General features: G+C 44.2%; 1 protein-coding gene across 1 annotated transcript in view; it reads left to right on the top strand.

Moving 5' to 3' along the window:
* The window catches only part of ncam2 (neural cell adhesion molecule 2), a 367,688-nt gene that overhangs the window by 289,069 nt on the left and 54,807 nt on the right, over positions 1–23,812 (top strand). The window contains exons 9-11 of the mRNA XM_080024174.1: positions 12,442–12,592; positions 17,405–17,592; positions 20,527–20,623. Coding sequence (XP_079880300.1) covers positions 12,442–12,592; positions 17,405–17,592; positions 20,527–20,623 — 436 coding nt within the window. The remainder of the gene's footprint in view (positions 1–12,441; positions 12,593–17,404; positions 17,593–20,526; positions 20,624–23,812) is intronic.

Raw genomic sequence — 23,812 nt, 5'->3', positions numbered from 1 at the left:
TCACTCAATACCAAGTAGGTGTGTGTGTGTGTGTGTGTGTGTGTGTGTGCGTGTGTGTGTGCGTGTGTGTGTGTGTGTGTGTGTGTGATGGGGGGGGGGGGGGTGCTTGATGTGTGCCCTCTCAGCTCGTCGTCCCTCTGAGCTGCATATCAAACAGGGTGCACTTGATCCGTAGACACAGGACCTGTCTGCTGGAGGGAGGGAGAGAGGGAGGAGAGCAGGGTAGAGAAGGAGGTGTGAAGGGGATGTTAGAGAAGGAGAGAGAGGTAGATGGAGGGAGAGCGATGGACAGTGCAAGGGATAGGGGAGAGAGATAAGCGACGGAGAGAGAGAGAGAGGGAAGGGAGGGATAGGTAGAGAGGGGGAGAGAAGGAGCGAGGTGGTGCGAGAGGAAGAGAAAATAGATGAGACTGAGAGTGGAGAGAGGTTGAGGGAAAGAGAAATTGAGAGGGGAAGAGCGAGGGAGGCATGACAAGGAAAGGGAGGGAGGGAGAGATAGAAGGGAGATAGTGATGTGGAGGGAGAGGGAGTGGGAGGAAGAGAAAGAAGAAGAGGAGAGCTAAGGAGAAAGGGATGGAAGGAGAGGGAGGGGAAGGGATGGAGGGAGAGGGGAAGAGAGAGAAAGATAGATGGAGGGAAATGGACGGAGAAGGGAACAGAAAGATGGAGGGAGAGAGAAAAAGGGAGAGATGAGAGGAGAGAGGGGAAGAGTACGGTGGAGGGCGGGAGAGGGAGAGAGAGAGAGAGAGAGAGAAAGGGATAAAGGGAGAGCAAGATGGAGGAACAAAGAGATGACAGGGAAAGGGAGAGAGAGAAAGGGATAGATAAGCATAAGATAGAGGGAGGGAGGGAGAGAAATGGAGAGAGGGAGGGAGGAGAGAGAGAGAGAGAGGGAGAGAGAGAGAGAGAGAGAAAGGGATAAAGGGAGAGCAAGATGGAGGGAGGAAGAGGGAGAGAAACAGAGGGAGCGGGTTAGAGGGGGGCGGCAGAAAGGAGGAACAAAGAGATGACAGGGAAAGGGAGAGAGAGAAAGGGATAGATAAGCGTAAGATAGAGGGAGGGAGGGAGAGAAATGGAGAGAGGGAGGGAGGAGAGAGAGAGAGAGGGAGAGAGAGAGAGAGAGAGAGAGAGTGAGAGATTCGAAGAGACCCCTCCTGAAGAGATTTCCCTCAAAAGAAGCTCTTCCCCTATGGTGTCTTCTCTTTTTCCTCTCCTCCCCTCTCATCCCTCTCATCCCTCCATCCATCTACCACCCCCAACCCCAACCCCCAAATAAGCAGGATATGTGCAGTTGACGACAACAAAGGGAGTCGGGACTGATGTGTTGGCCAGTCGCCACGATGAGGAGCGCTCCGATAAGCCTTTTGAAACAAGACAATGGCGACAAAAAAAGCGCGAGTGCTCCAGGAGAAAGAGAGAGAGAGAGAGAGAGAGAGAGAGAGGGAGAGAGAGAGAGAGAGAGAGAGAGAGATTTAGATTTTTAAAACATCTTTATTTCAACATTTTCTCCAGTTCACAGTTGAAGACATTAAAAAACAACAATTTGTTCAATAAAAAAGCCCTAAACGTTAAAAACAGACTGGAAGCGCAAGTCGTCCCCCACCAGCGAACGGATGACGTCATTAAAACACCACAGCTTGATAAAAACATCCAGACTCTTCATCAGTTTGTGAAAGTTAAAATCAATTAGGACTCTCGCCCCGACTAACGCCACAAACACTTTTCCTAAAATACTTTCCTTTCCTTTCAGTTTGTTTCTTCTCGTAATGTAGATCGCCGTCTTTGCTTCCCCAATTAAAAAAGTTGCACAATCGCCATTTCTCTGCGTTGGTTCTGTAATATAATAACCCCACAAATAAAAGCATTTTTGGACCACTCTTCTTTAAAGAGGTTAAAACTTTCCTTTTAGACGCTAAAAAGCTCTAAAAGTCTGTCACACTCTGAAAAACAGTGAAAACTCGACTCTGGCAGTTTACAGAATGGACATTCATTTTTGACAGAGTGGGATTTAAAACAGAAACAAAACTATTGACAGCTATGGCTCCATGTAGGACTCTCCATTGGACGTCCCCCGTCCTTTTCTTGGAGGGTGCTTTGTACAAGCTCCTCCAACACGGCTCCTCCTGTCCCGCCATCTGGAGCCGTCCCCTCCAGACAGTGTCTTGCCACGTTTCCAGTCCTTTCCTGTTTAAAACCACGACCACTGGCTGTGTGCAAGTCCAGTTTTGTCCAAAGTGCCTTGTGCAGTAGCTTCCCAGAGGACCCCTCCAGGTTGGGAGTCAGTGTCATCTCCGGGAAGGGATCCTCCGGGTTTGGCTCCTCCGCCCCTTCTCCGTACTCCTTCAGCAGGGCCAGTTCCTCCTCTGTAAGTCTCTTCCTCCACCTCTTGAGCGCCACGTGTATGATTCTGGTGGACCTCACCCCCAGCCACTCCGCCATGGCCTCGCCGTCCTGCAGCTCGCTCCCCGCCGCCACCACCACCACCTGCCTCAGGATCAGGACCCCTGCCTCCCTCAGGATACTCCTCAGTCCTGGAGTGGCCTAGTCCTGCACGTCCAGCCTGGATCCTCCGATCACCAGTTCGTCCAGGAGCCAGTGGAGGGAATCTGCAGCTTCTCTTTTCCTTTTTTTAAAAACACTCCAGGCTTTAAAAAGTTCATGATAAAAACGGGGTAAGCCGATGTGTTTAAAAGAAAAAACAAAAAAACAATACAACGAGCTGTCAAGTCCCATCTTCCCAGTCCTTTTTAAGATCAAGCCCGCCACGTCCTCCCAATCATTAAAATATCCTGTTAAAAACTTTTGTAAAAACTGTAATCTAAAAGTCGCCACTCTGCTTTTAATGTCCACCACACCACACCGCCCCCCTTCCTCTTTTGGCAAAAAAAAGTTTTCCTTCCTAATCCAGTGGAAGTTCCCCCCTCCAAAAAAGTCCATTAACTCAGCCTGTATTTTCCTTAATAATCTTAGTCTGGTGGTTGGACACTCTGTGCCACAGCTGTGAGGCCACCAGGTTATTGATGATCAGCGTTCTGCCGCTGAAGGACAGCTGTGGCGGTGCCCACCTCCATTTCTTTATTTTGCCCTGTATTTTTAGCCCTTCCCAATTCTTCCCCATCATACTTCCATCCCCTAAAAACACTCCTAAATACTTAAAACCATCTCTTCTCCACTGTTAGCCTCCTGGTAGTTTAAGAAGTCCCCCCCTCCATCCGCCAACAGCCAACTTTTCAGTTTTGTCCCAGTTGACTTTTGCTGTTGATATCAGCCCAAAATCCTTAACAATCCCCTCCAGTTTGTTGATTTCGTCCTGCTTTTTTATCAAAACAATGACGTTGTCTGCGTAGGCTGAAAAAATGTGGCTTCTTTTAAGACCGTTTCAGAACACACCCTCAATTTTTGTCCTTAATTTACACAACAATGGTTCGATGGCCAGAGAGTACAGCATCCCTGAGAGGGAGCAGCCCTGTCTCATCCCCCTACACACTTTAAAAGGGTCGCTCAGTCCTCCATTGATCTTCAGTACACTCTCAATGTCCTGGTACAAAACTTGGATCATAGCTATCAGACCTGGGCTGAGGCCAAAAGCCTCCAGAGTTTTCCAGAGGTAAAGGTGCTCAACCCGGTCAAAAGACTTGTTGCCTCCTGTTCTAACAAAATGAGCCCAGTTTCAATGCCCAAAGAACTAGAAATGTTCAAAAAAAATCCCGAATTAAGGACACATTGGCCAGAATAGACCTACGTTTGGTTCTGATGGACTACCAGGTCCATCACCTCCCTCAGCCTGTTGGCCAGCGCCCTCGATAGGATCTTATAGTCCATGCACAGAAGGTACACAGGACGCCAGTTCTTTATCTCCTGCAGGTCTCCTTTCTTTGGGAGGAGAGTGATTACTGCTCTCCTGCAGCTGACTGGCAATAACTTATCTTTAAACACTTTCGTACAGTTCTGTGTAAAAGTTCACGGCTCGTCTCCGGATCTCTTCTGGCCTCTCGAGCTCTTGTCCTGTGTCAGATCTCAGGGCGTGAATGAACCTGCTCTGCCCGTTCCTCTTCTCCAGGCTAAAAAATAACTTAAATGGTGCGTCCATCAGTGCGGCGTTCTGGAGGAGAGAGCGGACCAGTGCCTCCTGAGCCTTAGTGGCTAGTAGGTCTGTGAGAGCAGCTCTTTTAGACTTGAGATCCTTAATATGATCCCGATTTCCAGTGGATTCCACTACACTCTGGAACTCCACAATGTCAGTCTCCAGATCCTTCATAGATCTGATGATGTCCCGTGTGACATTTAGAGTGTACTGTTGACAGAGCTGCCTTATCTCCTCCTTCCCATAGTCCCACCACAGTCTTAAGGAATTAAAATCCTGCTTCCTGTTTTAAGAACCTTCACAAAAAAACCTAAAAGCATCCTTAAAATTGGAGTCACATAATAGAGTGGTGTTAAAATGCCAATACACACTTTTAGGCTTTACACTGGCGATAAAAGCACGACAAACAACCAGAGAGTGATCAGTAAAACCAACAGGCATCATTTTACATTCCTTAAAAATGTTAAAATCATACTTAAAACAGTAAAACCGGTCCAGTCCAGCTAAAGATAATAAAGTGCCTCTGCAGTGTGCCCAGGTGTACTGCCTTCTATCCCCGTTGGTTCTCCTCCACACGTCTGTTAACTCATTCTCGTTTGAGAGATGCCTCATTGCGTTGTGTGATGCTCTGTGAGGCTCACAGTGGTTTCTGTCTAAAAGTTCGTTCTCGGTGCAGTTAAAAGCTCCCCCTAAAAACAAAAACTCCTCAGTGTGAACTTCGCCTAAAACACAATTTAAAATTTGTAAAAAAGTAACTCTGTGTGGTCCTGTGGTGGTTGCGTACACGTTTAGAAAAACAAATTTATAGTGTTCAAATGTTGCCCTCACCACCATTGGTCTGCCCTCCACCACCACCTGCACCTCAAAGGGTGCTGAGGCAAAGCTCTGAGAAAAGAGAAGAGCCCCCCCCCCCACTCCCTCTTCCAGTCAGCCTCATTGACAGAGTTACTGGGAGTCTCCTGCATCAACATCACATCCAGCCTCTTCTGCTCCATCAGCTCTTACAGCAGAGACCTCTTAGCTGCGTCTCCCGCCTCGTTCACATTCAGCGTGCTGACGTTAAAGTGTCTCATTGCAAAGGAAAGAAGAATCAGCCGGAACAGCAGCACCCACTTACACCTCATCATCATCTTCCTCGTTGTTCAGCTCCTTCCTGATTTTTTGCACTATCTTCTTGAGCCTGTACACTTCCTGGTCCGTAAACCCTCCTCTCCCCTTACTCCTCATCTGTTGCTGCACAGCGTTTGCCAACAGCTCCTTGTCTGAGAAGTAGTCCTCCACCTTTATCCCTTTTAGGTTCTTAGTTCTGTGTAGGAACGCTTTTTTTTTGCCATTTTTCTTTTTGACGGCTAGAAAAACCTGCCCGTCACTATCTGCAGCAGAGTCTTCCTGCATCCAGGACTCAGACTCTGAGCCTCCCTGCTCCACCATTTGTCTTGCCTCCCCCTGGCTTGCTGTCCCTCTCTTGGCCTGAGAGTCTCCTCCCATCTTATTTGACTTTCTTTTTAGATAAGGAACTCTCAAACGATCGTCCTCACCTATCATTTCAAAATCGCTTCCCTCCAACGCTTCTTCCTCCCCAGCTCCGTTGGCTGCACTCTTTTCTTTTTCTTCTGCAGCTTTCTTTCCTTCACCTGTCCCCCCACACTCACCTGCCTATCTTCTGGACCCTCACCCTTCCCTTCCTGTCCTCCCACCTTTACCTGCCTGCCCTCCAGACCCTCACCTGTCTCCCCCCGTGCTCACCTGACTGTGCTGTTGACCGTCACCCGACCGTCACCTGTTCACCTGTTTTTCCCCCTTTTTGTTTTGACCTTCCCCTGCCCCCTCCTGTGCTCCCTTGTTCACCTGTTTTTCCTTTTTCTGCCCCTCACCTGTCTCCTCCTGTGCCCCCACCTTCACCCGTTTCTTCCCTTTTTCTTTCTGACCTCCACCTGTCTCCTCCTCTGCTCCCCTGTTCACCTGTTTTCCCCTTTTCTGACCTCCACCTGTCTCCTCCTGTGCTCCCTCATTCGCCTGTCCATTCTTTTGCCCATCACCTGTCTTGCTGTTTGAGTTCTTTTCTGGGCATGCCCTGACCTGATGTCCCTCCCCACCACACCCAAAGCACTTGGTGTTGTCAGAGTTGACATAAACCACGTAGTCAAATTCTTCCGCCCTGATTTTAAAGGCCACGCTCAGCTCCGCAGCGCTGCTGTTCAGGATCATCAGGACGTGTCTCCTGTGCGACACCACATGCTTCAGCAGCGGCGACTTACATCCTGATGGGACTCGAAAGTTCCCTGCTTAAGGTCTCGTCCTTAATTAAAGGCGGAACATTGGCCAAATTCACCCTCTTCGCCGGTGTGGAGACAGGCAGAACAGGAACAAACATTTTGTTCACCGTGACGCCGCTCGCCACCACCGCGTTTGCTCTTTCCACGCTGTCCAGAAAAATGAGCACAGCGCTGTTCACCCGCGGACACGATGCTGCTGTAGCCGACAGCCTGCCCCACTGCCAGGCTGCAGTGCTCCCCCGAGACGGAGGAAGACACGGGCAACTTAATGCCGTGCTTCCTCCTTAGCCTGGTGAGGTCCGACATGGCTGCGGACCCCCGGACCCGCACCACCACCACCACCACCACCACCACCACCCCCCACCCGCTGTGTGCACACATTACAACCAGTAGAAACAAAACTAACACAAATAATTACAAACACACAATTTCATAGAAAAGTTAGAGAGAAATCACTCACTCCGACAAACGCTCACCCGCTCCGGTCGCCCATGCCTCCAACTACTCAGAGAGAGAGAGAGAGAGAGAGAGAGAGAGAGGGAGAGAGAGAGAGAGAGAGTTTGAATTTTCAAAACTACTTTTATTGACAGGGTGCTCAAATTATTTACACACCGACAAGCACACACACGCACACACACACACACACACACACAAGCACACAGAACGAAAAACCGTTATCTACATAAAACAACTAAAGTAAACGCACAATGACACTCGCTCATACACCCAACTCCCAGCATGCGAGAGAGAGAGAGAGAGAGAGAGAGAGAGAGGGGCTTACGGGGCTTAGACCAGTGTTTCTCAAATAGTGGGGCGCGCCCCCCTGGGGGGGCTCGGAGCGATGCCAGGGGGGACGCTGTGACCCCGGGGAACAAGCTTTTTTTCTGCCGCTGGTAGGTTTTTTTTCGGACGAACAAGCGCGCAGCTGGAGAGCCGGAGATACGAAGTGCAGATAACAAACCTTTAAGAGACACCATGGAAAAATATTTAACAGGGATGAAAAGAAAGTTGGAGAGAGACGGAGATAATGAGACAAACGTAAGTCTCCCTAAAGCTAAGACGAGGAAATATGTCGAAGCGTATGCAGCGCTTGGCTTCACTGTGACTACGGTGGGAGACGAGGAAAGACCGGTATGTTTACTGTGTCTAAAAAAGTTGGCAGCGGACAGCATGAAGCCAAATACATTAAGGCGTCACTTAAAGACATTACACCCCAATCACGCTGATAAGCCGCTTGAGTTTTTTCAGCGAAAACGTGCCAAATATTGCCAACAATCGTCCCGCTTTGTGAATGCTACTTCAGTCAACCAGCGACATGGTCTCTGTCATGCTGGATGACGCAAGTGCTGCAAAAATAAAAACTATCCCTCTGTCCAATGAAACTGTCGCCAGACCTACATAAATGACATTGCTAACGATCTTAAAGAAGAGCTGGTAGATAAACTCAAAGACAAACGTTTTGCCTTACAGTTCGATGAAGCAACTGACAGCAGCAAAGACTCTTTGTTTATCGCTTATCCACGTTTTGACATGACAAACTCCCTGTGTGAGGATCTACTTTTTTGTAAATATGTCAGAGATAGAGGCACAGCTGAAGAGCTGTTCAAAATGCTGGACCGCTTCCTGACTGAGAACGAGCTAAAGTGGGAGAAGTGCATCTGCGTTTGCAGTGATGGTGCACAGACCATGGCAGGGATGAGAAAAGGACTTGGGGCGCTCATCAAGAAGGCCTCACCTAATGCTGAGTGGACACACTGTGTTATACACAGAGAAGCACTGGCATCAAGGCACGTTTCCTCTGAATTAAGGAGAGGTAATGACTGACATTGTAGGTGTAGTCAATTTTATAAAGACCAGACCACTACTAAGTCTTCTCTGCGATCTGTGAGGAGATGGGAGCTGAACATCAAGCTGTGCTGTTTCACAGTGAAGCGAGGCGGCTGTCACCAGGAAAAGTCTTGTCCCGTGTTTTTGAGCTCGGAGAGCAGATAAGAATGTTTTTGGAGCAGGGGCACAAGTATGACCTTGCAGAAAAATGTAGTGATGAGAACTTCCTGGCAAAACTGGCCTACCTGAGTGACATATTTGGAAAGCTAAATGAACTAAATCTACAGCTTCAAGGGAAAGATAAACACCTCCCTCAGCTCTTTCACTGGAAAGCTTGCAGTGTGGGGCAGGCGACTTGATGAAGGAAATACTGATTCATTCAAGAACCTGCATGAGTTTGTTGACACTACTGACTATGATGCCACCTCAGTGATTCCATATATTAAGGAGCATATTTCATCACTGATGGGATTCTTTAAAAAGTACTTCCCTGAAAACAGTTCCTGTTCCTGCTGATCAATTTGAATTTATTATTATTTATTGATTATATTTAATTTTATTTTTCAGTATCAGATGGTTCAAAGTGTTTCATATATTCTGCTCCTGAGTTAATGTTGCTGATCAATTTGAATTTATTATTATTTATTGGTTATATTTAATTGTATTTTTCAGTATCAAATGGTCAAAAAATGTTTACAGTTTAAATAAGGATTGAATTTTTTTTTTTAATTTCAGGGAATTTGATGCACTTTAAGTCTTTTCTGTTGTGCTTATTATTATGGCCTGCTAATTGTGATTGTGGTGAAGACTAGCAAACGAGTCATTTGTGGTAAACATGTTTTTAAATGAGTCACAAACCGGAAATAATTACCGAGGGCTAAATGAAAGGCCAGGGCTAAAGAAAGGGCAGGGCATTTCCCTTAATTCATATTGACTGTGATTGACTCACTGTTTTGCATCCCACCAAAATAAATCATTTTGACAGATTTCTTGGCAGAGTTCCATTCGCAGCCCCGAGCCAAACCCTCTCTTTTGACACCCGTTCATCGTCCTCGACGTCCTCCCTCGCTCGCCGTGCGTCGCACCAAACCAATCGAACCCGACCGAGGTTTTGAAAACCGAGCGACTCTTTTTTTTTTTTTTTTACCGAGTGACTCGTCAAGAACCGAATCTCCAAAAAAAAATAAAGGAGTCGAACCTTTCACCGCTACAAGCGTTTCGAAATGGGGACGCTTTGGCAAACGCTCCCAAATGAATAGACGAGGACCTTCTGCCTTTTAAGTGTCAAAGGAGGACAGCGTGAGGGAACGCTCCCGAGGGATTGTGGGAAATCTCTTTGCTTAATGCTCTTATCGGCAACCTGTCTTTTGGCTTTTTTTTAAATTTTTCAGCTCAGGTTTGTTTTGGCTTCGATGTCGCCCTCTGTTTTTATTTGCATTTTATTTTTCAGCTCAACTTTGTTGTCTCCGTTTATTAGGAACAAACTCACCATGTGTTATTATTCCTCCCTTCCATCCATCCCTCCTTTCTACCGACCTACCTTCCCTCCTGTCCTTCCTTCCTTCCTTCCATCCATCTTTCCTCCATTTCCACCTACCTGCCTACTTACCTTCCTTCCTTCATCCCTTCCTTACTTCATTCCTACCTGCCTACCTTCCTCTATTTATTCATTCCATCCATCCTTCCTTAATTTCTACCTACCTACCTTTCTTCCTTCATTTTTACCTAACTACCTAATGACCTTCCGTCCTTCCTTAATTCTTACCTACCTACCTTTCTTCTTTCATTCCATCCTTCCTTCATTTATATCAAATGACCTACCTACCTTTCGTCTTTCCTTCCTTCCTTCATTCTACCTAACTACCTCCAGTACCTACCCTCCATCCTTCCTTAATTCCTACCTACCTACCTACCTTCATTCATTCATTCCATCCATTCTTCCTTAATTTCTGCCTAGCTACCTACCTACCTACCTTCCATCCTTCCTTCCTTCATTTCTACCTAACTACCTACCTTCTGTCCTTTCTCCCTTCCTTAATTCCTACCTATTTACCAACCTAGCTACCTACCTACCTACCTACCTTCCATCCTTCCTTCCTTCATTTCTACCTAACTACCTACCTACCTTTCATCCTTCCATCTTTCCTTAAGTCCTACCTACCTACCTTCATTCGTTCCATCCATTCTTGCTTAATTTCTGCCTAACTGCCTACCTACCTTCCATCCTTCCTTCCTTTCTTCATTTCTACCTAACTAACTACCTACAAAAATGCTTCCTTCAACCTAACTACTTAGCAACCTACTGTACCTAGCTACCTACATTCTATCCTTCCTTTCTTCAATGTGACCTACCTTCCTTCCTTCCATCCTTTCTTTCTTCATATCCTACAAATGTGACAATGTTCTTCGCCTTAATTCCCACAACTGAAACAATGTTGTTTAAAAATATATTTTTAGTCATATCCTCACACTATATGTACTGTATGCATATCATATTATGTGTGGATGCATGCGAGTTTTGCATTTACAGAACCAGCTCCTCTCTCCGGAGTATCGGCTTTTATGTTTTGTTTTTATTTTGAGTTGACACAAAATCACCGCAGGACGCCAGTTGCTCCAGGGAAAAAGAAAAAAGCCCAGACTTAGCATGAAAATCTCCTGCAGACGGCAGTTTTCACACCGCTGTATATTCCTGTATTACTTACTTACTGGCAATGAAACGGTGAAATACGCGGCGGCGGCTCATATTTCCTCTCTCGGATGGCCACGTCTTTGTTCGAAAGGCTTCGAGAGCCGCGGACGGAATGGCCGACATAATAGCACGACATGTGCCATTTCATGGCTGCTCACGTCGGAAAAAGAAAAAATACCCGACAGTTCCCCTCAAACTCTATGAATAATAAGAACGCAGCTTCCATTCTCACCCCAGTGCCTCCCTTTCTCTTCCAAAGAAAAACTGAAAACTGCCTCCATCTCGGGGGGAATTGGTTAAACTAAAAACTATAAAGCACAATTAAGTTGTTTGTTGCGAAGGTTTATTGTGGAAAAAAAAAAAACATAATTAAGAGCCGTGGATTCTCTAAATTACGTTTTGCGTATTATTCTGTGCTCGTTAATCAGGAACAAATGGAACTGACACTTGCTCACATGCCACACAACTATCATGTTAACCAATAAAATTATCACAATTTGTCACAAACACATAGAACTGTGCTACTGATAATCGGCGATGCAAGACACGCAAACGATTAGTTCACCACAAACAAATCTTTTTAATGACTCAGGAGTAGGGAGTCACTCCAGCATAAGTGTGGGCGAGCCAGTGAATCTTTAAATGAATACAAACACAATTGAATGGGATTGATTTACACTTTGCATTCCTCCCAAAATAAATAATTTTGACAGGATTAAATGAGTCTCACAAGAATCCTATTCACATCTCAGAGCCAAACCGAATCTCCCTGAAACTTGAAGCTTGTTCTGATGAACATGAGCTGCTGTTCTGGCTGGAACTGGTGAATTAGATGAATTAGTGCAGCCTTGCAATGTTGATCTTGCAGCTTTCTGTGTTTCTTACGTGCTTTGAAAAACAGCAGCTATAAATTTGGGGTAAATCCATTGAGAAGAAGTTCATCGGGGTGAAAAAGGTTTTCGGTTGGGCAACAATCTTGAAGCAACGTCTGCTCTGAAACAAGATGATGTTCCTGGGGAGTTTTTCCCTCATTACCAGCAAATGTCGATTAGGACAATGATTGCCTCTCCCGCTGTAATTGACCTGTGGCTTGGAATTGATACCATCTGTCTTCATACAGATGTAATGACCTTGTAATAAATCGAAGGGCAAATTGCATTACGCCTGACAGCGTGTGACAAGTAGTTCTAAGCAAGAAAGGTTCTGAAGGGTTGCAGGGCTTTGGAATTCCACTCTGGGTCCCTCCACCAGGAGGGGGGAAAAGGTTTCTTACCTGTAGAATAGGGATGATTTCTCAACCGGCTCCCGTCAAGGTTGTCAGTATCAACATAGGAGACCCATCTCCTCAGGCTCCACTGGGACCCTACCAGCGCTGACCGGAAGAAAAGAAAAAGGTCCTCATGACATCATAAAGACCTTCCACCCTTAAAGGGTCTAAATGTGATCTCGTTGGAGTTGAAACACTGTCATGTACTGTCATGACTCTCAACTACTGTACATAGTTCATGATATTAGTGACGACGTTAATGACTCGGCCTATGTGTGTTTGTTTGTGTGTTCAGAGGCAGGACGGGCGATTCGAAGTCCGCGGTCGCCATGGGAAGTCGATGCTGACCATAAGCGGCGTGCGGCTCTCGGACCTGGGTCGTTTTGACTGCGAGGCACTCAGTCGGATCGGAGGCCACCAGAAGAGCATGTTCCTGGACATCGAGTGTGAGTTTTTTTTAACATGTTTGGTTATCCAAAGCTTAGAGACAACGAAAAAGCTTTCATTGCCAAAAGCTTTTCAACAGCTTTCAGGAAACATGTCCAATTAAGCAACGATCCAGCACAGCGCCTGTCATGTAGTGATGCGGGACTTGCAAATTATTTATTCATGGGGAACAATCCACAATTTTCATTCTTCTGCCTGAATCATACATTTTTACAGAATACAATGCATTCTTTTGGGGCGAGAATTATGTCCAAGAAAGACTCTCATTCATCATTCCCCGGAAGTCCTCCCTTGCTGGCTTGTGCGTTACACCAACTTAATAAAATGAACGAAGAGTTGGAAAATTAAACGACTCTTTTTACTGAGTCAGGAGCCAAATCCTAGAAAATAGTCTTACTTTTCATTGCTACTGTCTCTGTGCTAGAACTGTCCTTGGTGGTGAGTCTTATATCATCACTCTGAAGGCGATTACACACATCCCTCAGATTGGACCAGATGCTACGACCTGTGGTTCTGTAAGCCCTCCCTCTCCTATCACTCAAACTCCCCTGGTACGCAGCGCACTGAGCGCTACTTTATTATCCACCGCGACGTAACGCTGCATTGTGAGGTAAAATGGGAAGTGGGAGAGTTATAATAAAGCACAAACATGTCACCGTAATGTTAACATATAAAACGTGAGAGGCACCGATCGTTCGGCCGGTGACAGGAATTGGTCGGTTTTCACCGGTCGATCAGTGTCAGATATATTTTCAGATTCTGTGCCGGTCAAATTGACACACCCGATACGGTGCTCATGTACTGTACTCTTAATAATCCTTAGATACTCAAACCTGATACCAACATAATGTAACATAGTTGACGCCCAAAATAGAGCGAAAGAAAGAAGATGTGGGCTGTTTGGAGGTACTTCAAGGTAAACAAGGAAGATTAGATAAGTTATGTATTTATCGACTGACAATGTTCCAAAATTGTGCAGACTGCGTATCTGTCGCTGTCACAGCCGAGCTCCGCTCGTGATGAAAAGTTTGACTCTTTTTTGAGACTTGGTTCTTGACGAGTCACTCAGTAAAACAAGACGTTTGATTTGATCCACTTGGTTTAACGCACGGCGAGGGAAGGAGGACTCCCAGTGAACGAGACTCAGAAGAGTTGGCCATTTATTTGATTTGATTATTTTTTTGTAATAATTGCAATTTATTTGCAAAGTACCATATAAATATAATATAAACGTATATTTGCACTTAAAGTGAAAGAGACTTTCATTTGAAGTTTGAACTGGACATTTCCTTGTTAGTTCTGTGTTGGGTCCTACTAGAACTCAGTCAGAGTTACAGGTTGAATTACAGTGAAACGTCCCATATTCAATTTTATTGGAACTCAGTGACAGATTCATGTTCTGTTATTGTTCCATTGTGAATGATGAACAATTATAAACAGTGTTAAAATCTGTTACCTCACTATTGTGGTAACTGAAAATTGCAGTGTAGTCCGTATGTGCAGCTGTCCAAGCACGTGAGCGTGATCAGATCATGGGATGTATTTGTCATCGACGTCCAGCAGATCGGAAATGGGAATCTGCAGGTCAGACTTAAAAAACAAAAATCAGAAATAGGAATCAGCCAAGAAAATTGCAATTGCTGCATCTCTACTGTAGTTAGTGAACATGTTCGGTAAGTTTATGAGATGACGCATTTCAACGGGTTTATCCTAATGATATGAATTATACTCTACTATACTATACTGTATGTAGTTTGTTTTTTAAGGCCCTATATCATTTATCACATTGCGGTTGGTGTGAATATATCAGGCCTTCCAAAGCGGCTTCTGAATTATTCGCCTTCTTGCGTTATTTATTCACGTTGTTCTTGGGGCGTAAAAGCCTGCAAAGGTTTTCCCAATGTTTTTTGTTAATGTGGAGTCACATCCTTATTTAAACCCTTGTAGACGCCCATACACACAACACCAACAAACACACATCAGCTCAGAGACTGAGACACACACCCTCACCCTTACGCCAGCAATCAATTCGGAGGGGAAGTAATCTCCCCACAGTCACACTCCAACAGTTAAGTATGATTTAATTTCTAATTTGTAACATTTTAACATCGCTGCTAAGGCCGTTTCTCCTTCTGGTAAACACTCAATTGATGTAAACAGGTGATTATCGGCCCCAGCCTCCAGAAAAGGTTTATTTTATTTAATTAAACAATAAATTCACAAAAGGTTAATTAAGGAAAGAGGCTATCCTGGGCTGTCATTGGTATCCCCCCTCACCCCACCTCCCCTCGCTCGGGGTTTCATCCTGATGAGTGACTCCCCCCCCCCCTCCTGGTGGTTGTGGTTTGGAGTTATTTTGGGCAGGCCATCCCCCGCCTAATGAGCTTTAAAAGAAAGATCTCCATTTTTGGCCTTGGAGTGATTAGGTTCATTACCGAAGCAATTCTGCGGCTTGCCTGAACACACAGACACACGCACACACGCACACACACACACACACACACACACACACACACACACACACACACACACACACACACACACACACACACACATTCTCCCGAGAGCTACCCATTCTCTCGAATCGGGTATTTGAATCACCAGCCCTGAAGAGTGGAGCATAAGAGGGGGCTGAGGCGGCCATTTCCATGCCACCAAAACTAATGAACTAATTTACTAAGTCACCGTAGGCTTGTGAGCATGTCTTTGAGAGAGAGAGACAGACAGACAGACAGACAGACAGACGGACAATCTCATTAATAGGGGCTGAGTTTCCAACCTATTTCCCACCTACAACCGAGAGGTAGTATAGAGGAAGGTAGAGTAGAGAGAGGCAGAGTAGAGGGAGGTAGAGGTAGAGTAGAGAGTGGTAAAGAAAGAGTACAGATAGAGTAGAGGGAGGTAGAGGTAGTATAGAGGGGGTGAAGTAGAGGTATAGTAGAGTAGAGGCGGTGGACTAGTTTTCACCCTTAACATTCCATTTTTAAGAAGAAAAAAAACCATGGGATCCTCAAGCGGGGAGTGGTAATGTAGGTCTCTCCCCCAGCGTGAGGTGGCTTCAATTAAGCCAAAGCCTTTGTTGTGAGCCGTGGTCCTGAATTACTTATTGGAGTTTCTCCCTGAATCTTTTGCCCTTTGAGTAGTGCGTGCGGCGGACCACGCCACGTTGGGGTTTTGGGGCTTTGATCATCCAGCAGAGCTCCACCTCTAATCAGGGCTTCTAATTGGCCAGTGATAACTTTCATCACCGGGAGTAATTGCTCTTTTTTGCATAATTCCCTGTTTTACCCCATAAGGCTGCTTCAGCTTGTAAGTAATACAGGTAGCTTAGGGGTAGAGTAGAGGGAGTTGGAGTAGAGAGTAGAGTAAGATTAGAAAATATGTCAAGTAATTGCTGTTTTTCCTTCACTCTAAGTAGTATAGAGGAGGTACAGTAGGTGAGGGAGGGTAGAGAGTGAATTAGACTGGAGGGAAAGATAGAGTTAGAGATGATAGGGTTCGATTCCCGCCTGGGGCGCTGTTGGCACCGTGCTCCGGTGGGTTATCTCCCAAATAGGAGCCTTTCTGTGTGGAGTTTGCATGTTCTCCCCGTGCTCACATGGGGTTTCCTCCACCTCACGTCAGTAAGGACCCCCACCAAAAACATGCATCCATCATTGTCTGACCAGCAATGGACATTTATCACCTGGTCCCCGGGCGCGTCCACGTATGCTGCCCACTGCTCCTGGCTGTGCCCCCGGAGGAAGGACAAGCCAGGTTAAATGCAGAGAATCCATTTCACCGGCCACCATCAAAGCATGTGCATGTGTGTGTGTGTGCAAGCATGTGTTATAGTGTGGTGTGTTGCGTGATGAATAAAGACTGTTTCTTTCTTTCTTTCTCTTCTGATAGAGTAGAGGTAGACTAGATGTAAAGTATAGGTAGACTATAGTAGAGGTAAAGAAGAATCTTTAATTATCACACACACCAGACCACACTATAACACTGCACACACAGGAGCAGTGGGCAGCATTCGTGGATGCGCTCGGGGACCTGGTGACGAGTGTCCATCGTTGGTCAGATGATGGGTGCATGTTTTTGGTGGGGGTCCTTAGCGACGTCAGGTGGAAGAAACCCCATGTGAGCACAGGGAGAACATGCAAACTCCACACAGAAAGGCTCCTATTTGGGATATAACCCACCCAGAGCACGGTGCCAACAGGCAGGTATCGAACCCAGGTCCTTCTTTCTTGGAGGTAGCAGTTGCAATGCGCTGCGCCACCTGGTAGACTAGAGGTAGAGTGGAGTTAGACTAGTAGAGGTAGACTAGAGGGAGAGGAGAGGTAGAGTAGAGGTAGACGATGGTAGAGGTAAATTAGAGGTAGAGTAGAGGAAGGGTAGACGTAGAGGTAGATTAGAGGTGGAGAGAGAAAAGGAAGAGAAGTCGATTAAATCTGTTATTTCCCAGTTCAGGGATTTGGTCTTCGTCTGTTTCGTTATACAGTGGTACCTCGACTTACGACTGTAATTCGTTCTTTAAGAACGGTCGTATGTTAAAACAGTCGTATGTCGAAGCAATTTTTCTCATATACACCACGCTCATATTTTCTATGATTTCCTTCTTAGTTTCAATTCATTGCCTTTTTCTTTTTCCCATCATCCTTCTTCTTAGGACTCATCATGAAGGGTGAAAATAAACAAAATACACAGCACAAACACAGTAAATATGAAAACTGTTTACTTCCTCCTGTGAGTTTAAACCCAACACAGGTCCCACCTAAATATTTCATATTCTTTCACAAGGTAAATAATTCAGGTGTCTTTTGCGATAGATATGCCAAAGTTCCTGACCAACCACACCATTTTCTACTCGTGGGAGGGGAACCCGGTGAACATCAGCTGTGATGTGATGTCCAACCCCCCAGCCACCATGCTGTGGAGGAGGGAGCGCTTCACCATCTCTGCCGAGGGCAGCGCCAACACCAGGATACACAACACTGAGGGCAGGTCCCTGCTGGAGGTAATATAGTAATGATGATTACAATGGTTAATAATGACAAGGCTAATGCTAATGATAAAAAATAAGAATACAAATAAGGTAGCGCCTCACCATCTCCACCAACGGCACCGGTGACACAACACTGAGGGCAGGTCCCTGCTGGAGGTAATGATTTGTGAAGTTTGCAAAAGTACGGAGCATTAAAATGACCAAAAAGAGACAAAAAAGTCCCGTAAACAGTGGCTTTTTTCTAACATCAAATTGAATCTTCTGCCACGCCCACCACGTGTAACTTTTAATCATAAAGGTGTCTTGTAGACACTCAAGTTTGAAGTCGATCCCATAAATTGCAGAGGAGGACTTTGCGAAAGTACAAAGCATAAAAAGTGACTGAAATATCACATAAACAAACATGAAAATTCATTTCAAATTCAAACATGAAATTCAAGGCTTTGCCACACCCCCACACCGTGTGACGAAAAAGTTTTGAGTTCTCGAGTATCTTAAGAGAGTATCCCAAAAAGCCGACTCAAATAGGCTGAAGAAGAAGAACGACGAAGAAGAAGAGTAAACGGAGCAATAACAATAGGGTCCTCTCCCACCTTCTGTGGCCTCAGACCCTAAATATAGCTGCAGGCAGCAATGCATGGGGTCCAGGTTAGTTGGTATGATGGTGTGACGAAATGATGTACAAGCCCTGTTCACAATACTGAAGAATTTATTAAGGTCAATGTTATAACTAATAAAATTAAGGAAAATACATAACCAAATGATTGTCTGTAATGGAATACTGACAGCACATCAGGTTTTGACTATGAGGTATAACGTCTATAGTAGACTACCATTAATATGGAATTTGGCTTAATATCTAAAGACTAATATGCTGGTAAATCTCGAATTTCTATAAATTCTGAAGCAATGCTTTTGTTTTTTACATTTTTTTTTGTAACTCACCCTGGCGCGTGTCGACATACAGCTGTTCTCTCAGATGCTGCTATACAGTATGACGTAACAGCATCTATGTCGCATTGCGGACGGTAGCGGTGCTCCACTGTGTTCTCCTCTCTGCTCGGACAGTTAGAAACTGCTCGTATTTGGGGAGTCCTTGTCTTAAATTCCCTTCGTTTACAGACTCAGAGAACAATAACTAGAGAATCCAGGTGCTGTCTCTCCGAAGCCGAGCAGCCGCAGCGTGTCCTGCGAGTTTGCTCCGGATGCCCCGTGTCACACAATGATGACGCAGTGAGGCAGTGACGATTCTCTGTGACCAATCTGTAGTCTGCAATGTGTTTGTAAATCCTGCCACAAATTAAGCTCAATGTGGATGACAGACTGCCTGGACTGCCCGAATCTATCATTCATGTCCGTGGGTTCCACAGTTTCTGAGTGCCAGACACTTCGGCCGCTATTCTGTATACGAACAAAAAAATATATAATAATAATGATAAGAATAAGGTAGCATTTCACCTTCTCCACCGGAAAGCACTGGCAACACCAGGACACACAACACAAAGGGCAGGTGCCTGCTAGAGCTAATGACAGTCATGGTAATGATAATAATGATAATGACAATAATCATAATGATCATGATGATAATGATAATAATGATAATTTTAATGATAAGAGGGAACATCACTGTCTCCACCGATGGAAAATGCATTGTGCGCACTGTTCTTGACCTGGTAGGACACAGCAGTTAATGGATGACTAAAAATAAAACAATAATAAATGAATCTATGACATAGACAAAACAGCAATATTTATATTCAAATTATTAAAGGAAATGCTAATTTACTAATAGAGTGTGAGTGTGCTATATTAAAAAAATCTGTTATGGATGTATATTTTTTGTGTAAATGTCACTTAAATGAACGGAAAGCAAAGTGGGCGCCGGCATCACAATCATAATAATCGTTATATTCACAATATCACGCTTTATTTATATACTTTTCCAAATATAAGTTACAAGTCGCTTCATAATGACAAAAAAATATCGTTAAAAAAGTTACAATACAACGGTAAATGATCATAAAAGAGTTAACACACGTGGGTAAAACAGCTCATAAAAGGGGGAAATTAAATGTACCTCATATAAAACAATAAAACCTTAGGACACAGCTGAACGGCCAGAGGATAAAAATGCTAATTTTATCAAATGGGTTTGTAGGAGTCGCAGATCTTACAGATCGGAGCAGTAGAATGTCCGAAAAAAAGGGAAAAGTATCTTTGAGTATCTTATTGAGTGTCCTATTGTCTCATAATCTACGTCAGTCATTTGTGAAAACAATCAGATAAATGTCAAACAATGACCAAATGTGTACATTTGGTCATTGCATGATGCATGAGCTCTTTATCTTGACCAATTAAATAATCATGTAATTTATTTTATTTCTGACATAAAAAAAGCAGCTTCCCTCATCAGTTCCCAATTTCCAATTAAAAACAATCTGGCAATTTACAATCAACCTAAAGATTAACAATAAACAAAAAAATAAGCAATAACAAGAATATATTCACAGGATACAAGAAAAATGAGGCCACAAACAGTAAACTTAAAAAATAACAAACAATTGAATACATCTAAAAAATAAACAAGACAATATGCAATAACCCTACAAATTAGAAATTAACTAAAGATTTAAAAAATTGACAAAAATTAGGGTCTAAAGCTTAATTTGCCCATTAGGATGTTCTTCAGTTTTATTTTTATTTGATACATTTTCTTTCATGGGAAATGACCTTTCACGCAAGCCGACTGAGGTTTTAAGAGATCTAAATGTCAAAGGTTATCGCCTCAACTCTGTTTCCTTCAAGAGGTTGCATTCCAAGAGGCCTTAGTCTCTCAAGTGGACATAACTTGAATGCAATTAAGGTTCAGGAGATATTTAAATTTGTTTTCATTTCGTGATGACTGATTTTCTTCTTTTTTTGGGGGGGGTGGGGACTCTGTTCCAGGTGACCCCAATGTCAGACCGAGATTTTGGGCGATACAACTGCACGGCACGAAACAACATTGGAGTGCGGTACCAGGAGTTCATCCTGGCACAAGCAGGTGAACACACGCTTCCTTGTTGTATTTCAACATTTTTGGAATCCTCAACTTATTTTGAGTTGTTCTGATGTGTGTATGTGTATTGATCCTCCATCGTCTAGTTGAGGACACTGACCATAGTGTTTTGCATTGGACGAAAGAGAAATGTATTAATGTATAAAAATAACTGGTTCTTCTGCCGTAGCGGGAATGAGTGCCTTGCCTGAATATACTTCATCAAAAAATTTACCAATTTTTTTAAATTGAAAAATAAACAAATAAATAAATACATTATAATTTGAATTCGTTTTAATGAACATTTTTCAAAATATTAACATTGTACATAATTTTATAAAACTATAAATTAAAAACGCACGCACGCACGCACCCACGCACCCACACACACACACGCACACGTGCACACCCACACACACACACACACACACACACACACACACACACACACACACACACACACACACACACACACACACAGACACACGCACGCCCACACAGACACTCACACACACACACACACACACACACACACACACACACACACACACACACACACACACACACACACACGCACGCCCACACAGACACTCACACACACACACACACACACACACACACGCACCCACGCACGCCCACACACACACACACACACACACACACACACACACACACACACACACACACGCACACACACACACACACACACACACACACACACACACACACACACACCCACACAGACAAATAAGAATCAGGGAAATTTGAACCACGTGACCCCCCAATCACAAAGTGTGGGCAATCCTCCCTCCTATGATTCACTTGGAACCCTGGAAACAATTCCATGAAAATTGCGGCCCTCTCCATTATCCACAGTGCTATTTCAAAAAACACACACACACACACACACACACACACACACACACACACACACACACACACACACATACACAGACGGACACTTTTCCTTAGAACTTCACTTCCATCTTTTGTTGTTTGTTGTTGCTAATGTCCCTCATTTGAAATTTACGCGGTGATAAATTCAGCTGAAACTCTCCAAATCCCCATTCGGCCTGAAACAGCTCAGGCTGATTTAGCTGCGCCCGCGCTATTTACACAAGTATCCTCTAATTTACTGTTGCGCCGTTCAATTTCCTTTAGTGCAGATTGGATTGCTCCAGCTAACAATGCCTCTACACACGTACGCGCGTGCGCGCACACACACGTGCACACACACACACACACACACACACACACACACACACACACACACACACACACACAAGCAGGGACGCTGCCAGCAATTTTGGGTCCCATGAAAAGATATCACATTGGGCCCCACCTTCATTTTATAATAATTTTTTAGGGCACTTGTCAGTCAGAGACCCTTAGAATCGTCCTCACTTTCCGCCCCATACGGCTCCACTATCAGTTTTCACCACCCAAGACTGAAAATGATCGATGATTTGGAGCAGTCGGAGCGATTTTAAAACAAGCAACCTCGCAGAAACGTCCCTCATCACAAGCTTCTCCATAAAGATAATTATTGCTATGAATCAGTAACTTCGAAGAAAATGTCCGATCAGATGCTTGAATCTTAGAGACGGGTAGATAGACAGACAGACAGACAGACAGACAGACAGACAGATACATAGATGGATATATACACAGATAGATAGATAGATAGACAGACAGATAGATCGTAATTAGATGGATGAAAAGAGAGATGGATGGATAGATAGACAGATAGATAGATGGATAGGGAGATAGAAATATCTCCATCCTTTATTCGAATCAGGTTTGAAAGAAACTGAATTGTCAGTTAAAAGATGATGTGAAATAACCATTTCCACTTTGCGCTCCACAGCAACAGAATCAAACTGTGCTTCATTATTTTTGAGCGTCGTGAGTGGAGGCAAAGAAAGCTCCACCCTGGTAAATTACGCCATGTTAAAACATTGCAATATTCAAAACCCCACAGAAAACACCCGGCGTCATAACAGAATATACATATTATGTATTGATGTATCGCCCCAACTCTAGTTAGCGGCACATAAAATTCCCCCAAAAAAGGATGTCCTCATTAACCCTCTGTCGGAGATCGTTCTACACTAATTAATCAACTTTGCTGCATAATTGATGCTGGAATTTATTATCTCAAACCTTATATAACCAGTCATTTTTGCTAAGAAATGGGAGCGTTGGAGGACGGCAGCTGTGCTGCCAATTCCACCGAGTACAACTGGCCCCAGCTAAGCGGCTACACAGCCAACTGTTTAGCTAACAGGGGACTATTTCTTACCGCCAGTGCCCCTGCTGTGCGTGGAACTACTTATTCAATTTGGCTTTGGTTACCTTTTTCTTCGTGAAAACCACAAGCACGCAGAGCGCTTTCCGTGGAGTAATTACCGGACATGGTGCTGATGCTAACGCTACTCAGGTGTAACGTGTTGCTATTAAATAAGCATAATTTACGCGGGTTGGGAAAAGAATGCTCCCTCAGGTATCACTGGTGTAATGCAATAACTTACTGTCTGGTCTCTTGGAAAAGAAGTGAACGCAATGGCGGCTTGCCTTTAATTCGTCCTTAATCAAACTTTTTTGGGCAATCGGAACTGATTAGGTTGTTGGTTGAAGATGTACTTTGTAATTTGAACCACTCATTTATAGACAGATCAGCGTAAATTGACTCATTCCATTATTAATTTTATTTTGTTAATCTATCGACCCACCTATCCATCTACCTTCCTAGCGACCTATTTACATACCTACCTATGTACTTACCTACCTAACCACATACCTACCTACCTATCTACCTACATACCTATTTACCTACCTAACTATTTACATACCTACCTATGTACCTACCTACCTACCAACATACCTACCTACCTATCTACCTAAATAACTATTCACCTACCTATTTACCTACTTATCTATCCATCTACCTTCCTACCTACCTATTTACATACTTATCTATCTATCTATCTATCTATCTATCTATCTATCTATCTATCTATCTATCTATCTATCTATCTATCTATCTATCTATCTATCTATCTATCTATCTATCTATCTATCTATCTATCTATCTATCTATCTATCTATCTATCTATCTATCTGCATAGTGTACCTACCTACCTAACTACCTATCTTTCTACCTACTTACATACCTATCTATCTACATACCTAGCT

The sequence above is a fragment of the Zeus faber genome, assembly GCF_960531495.2.
Source record: "Zeus faber genome assembly, chromosome: 2".
Classification (NCBI taxonomy): Eukaryota; Metazoa; Chordata; class Actinopteri; order Zeiformes; family Zeidae; genus Zeus; species Zeus faber.
This window is presented reverse-complemented; position numbering and strand designations above follow the sequence as displayed.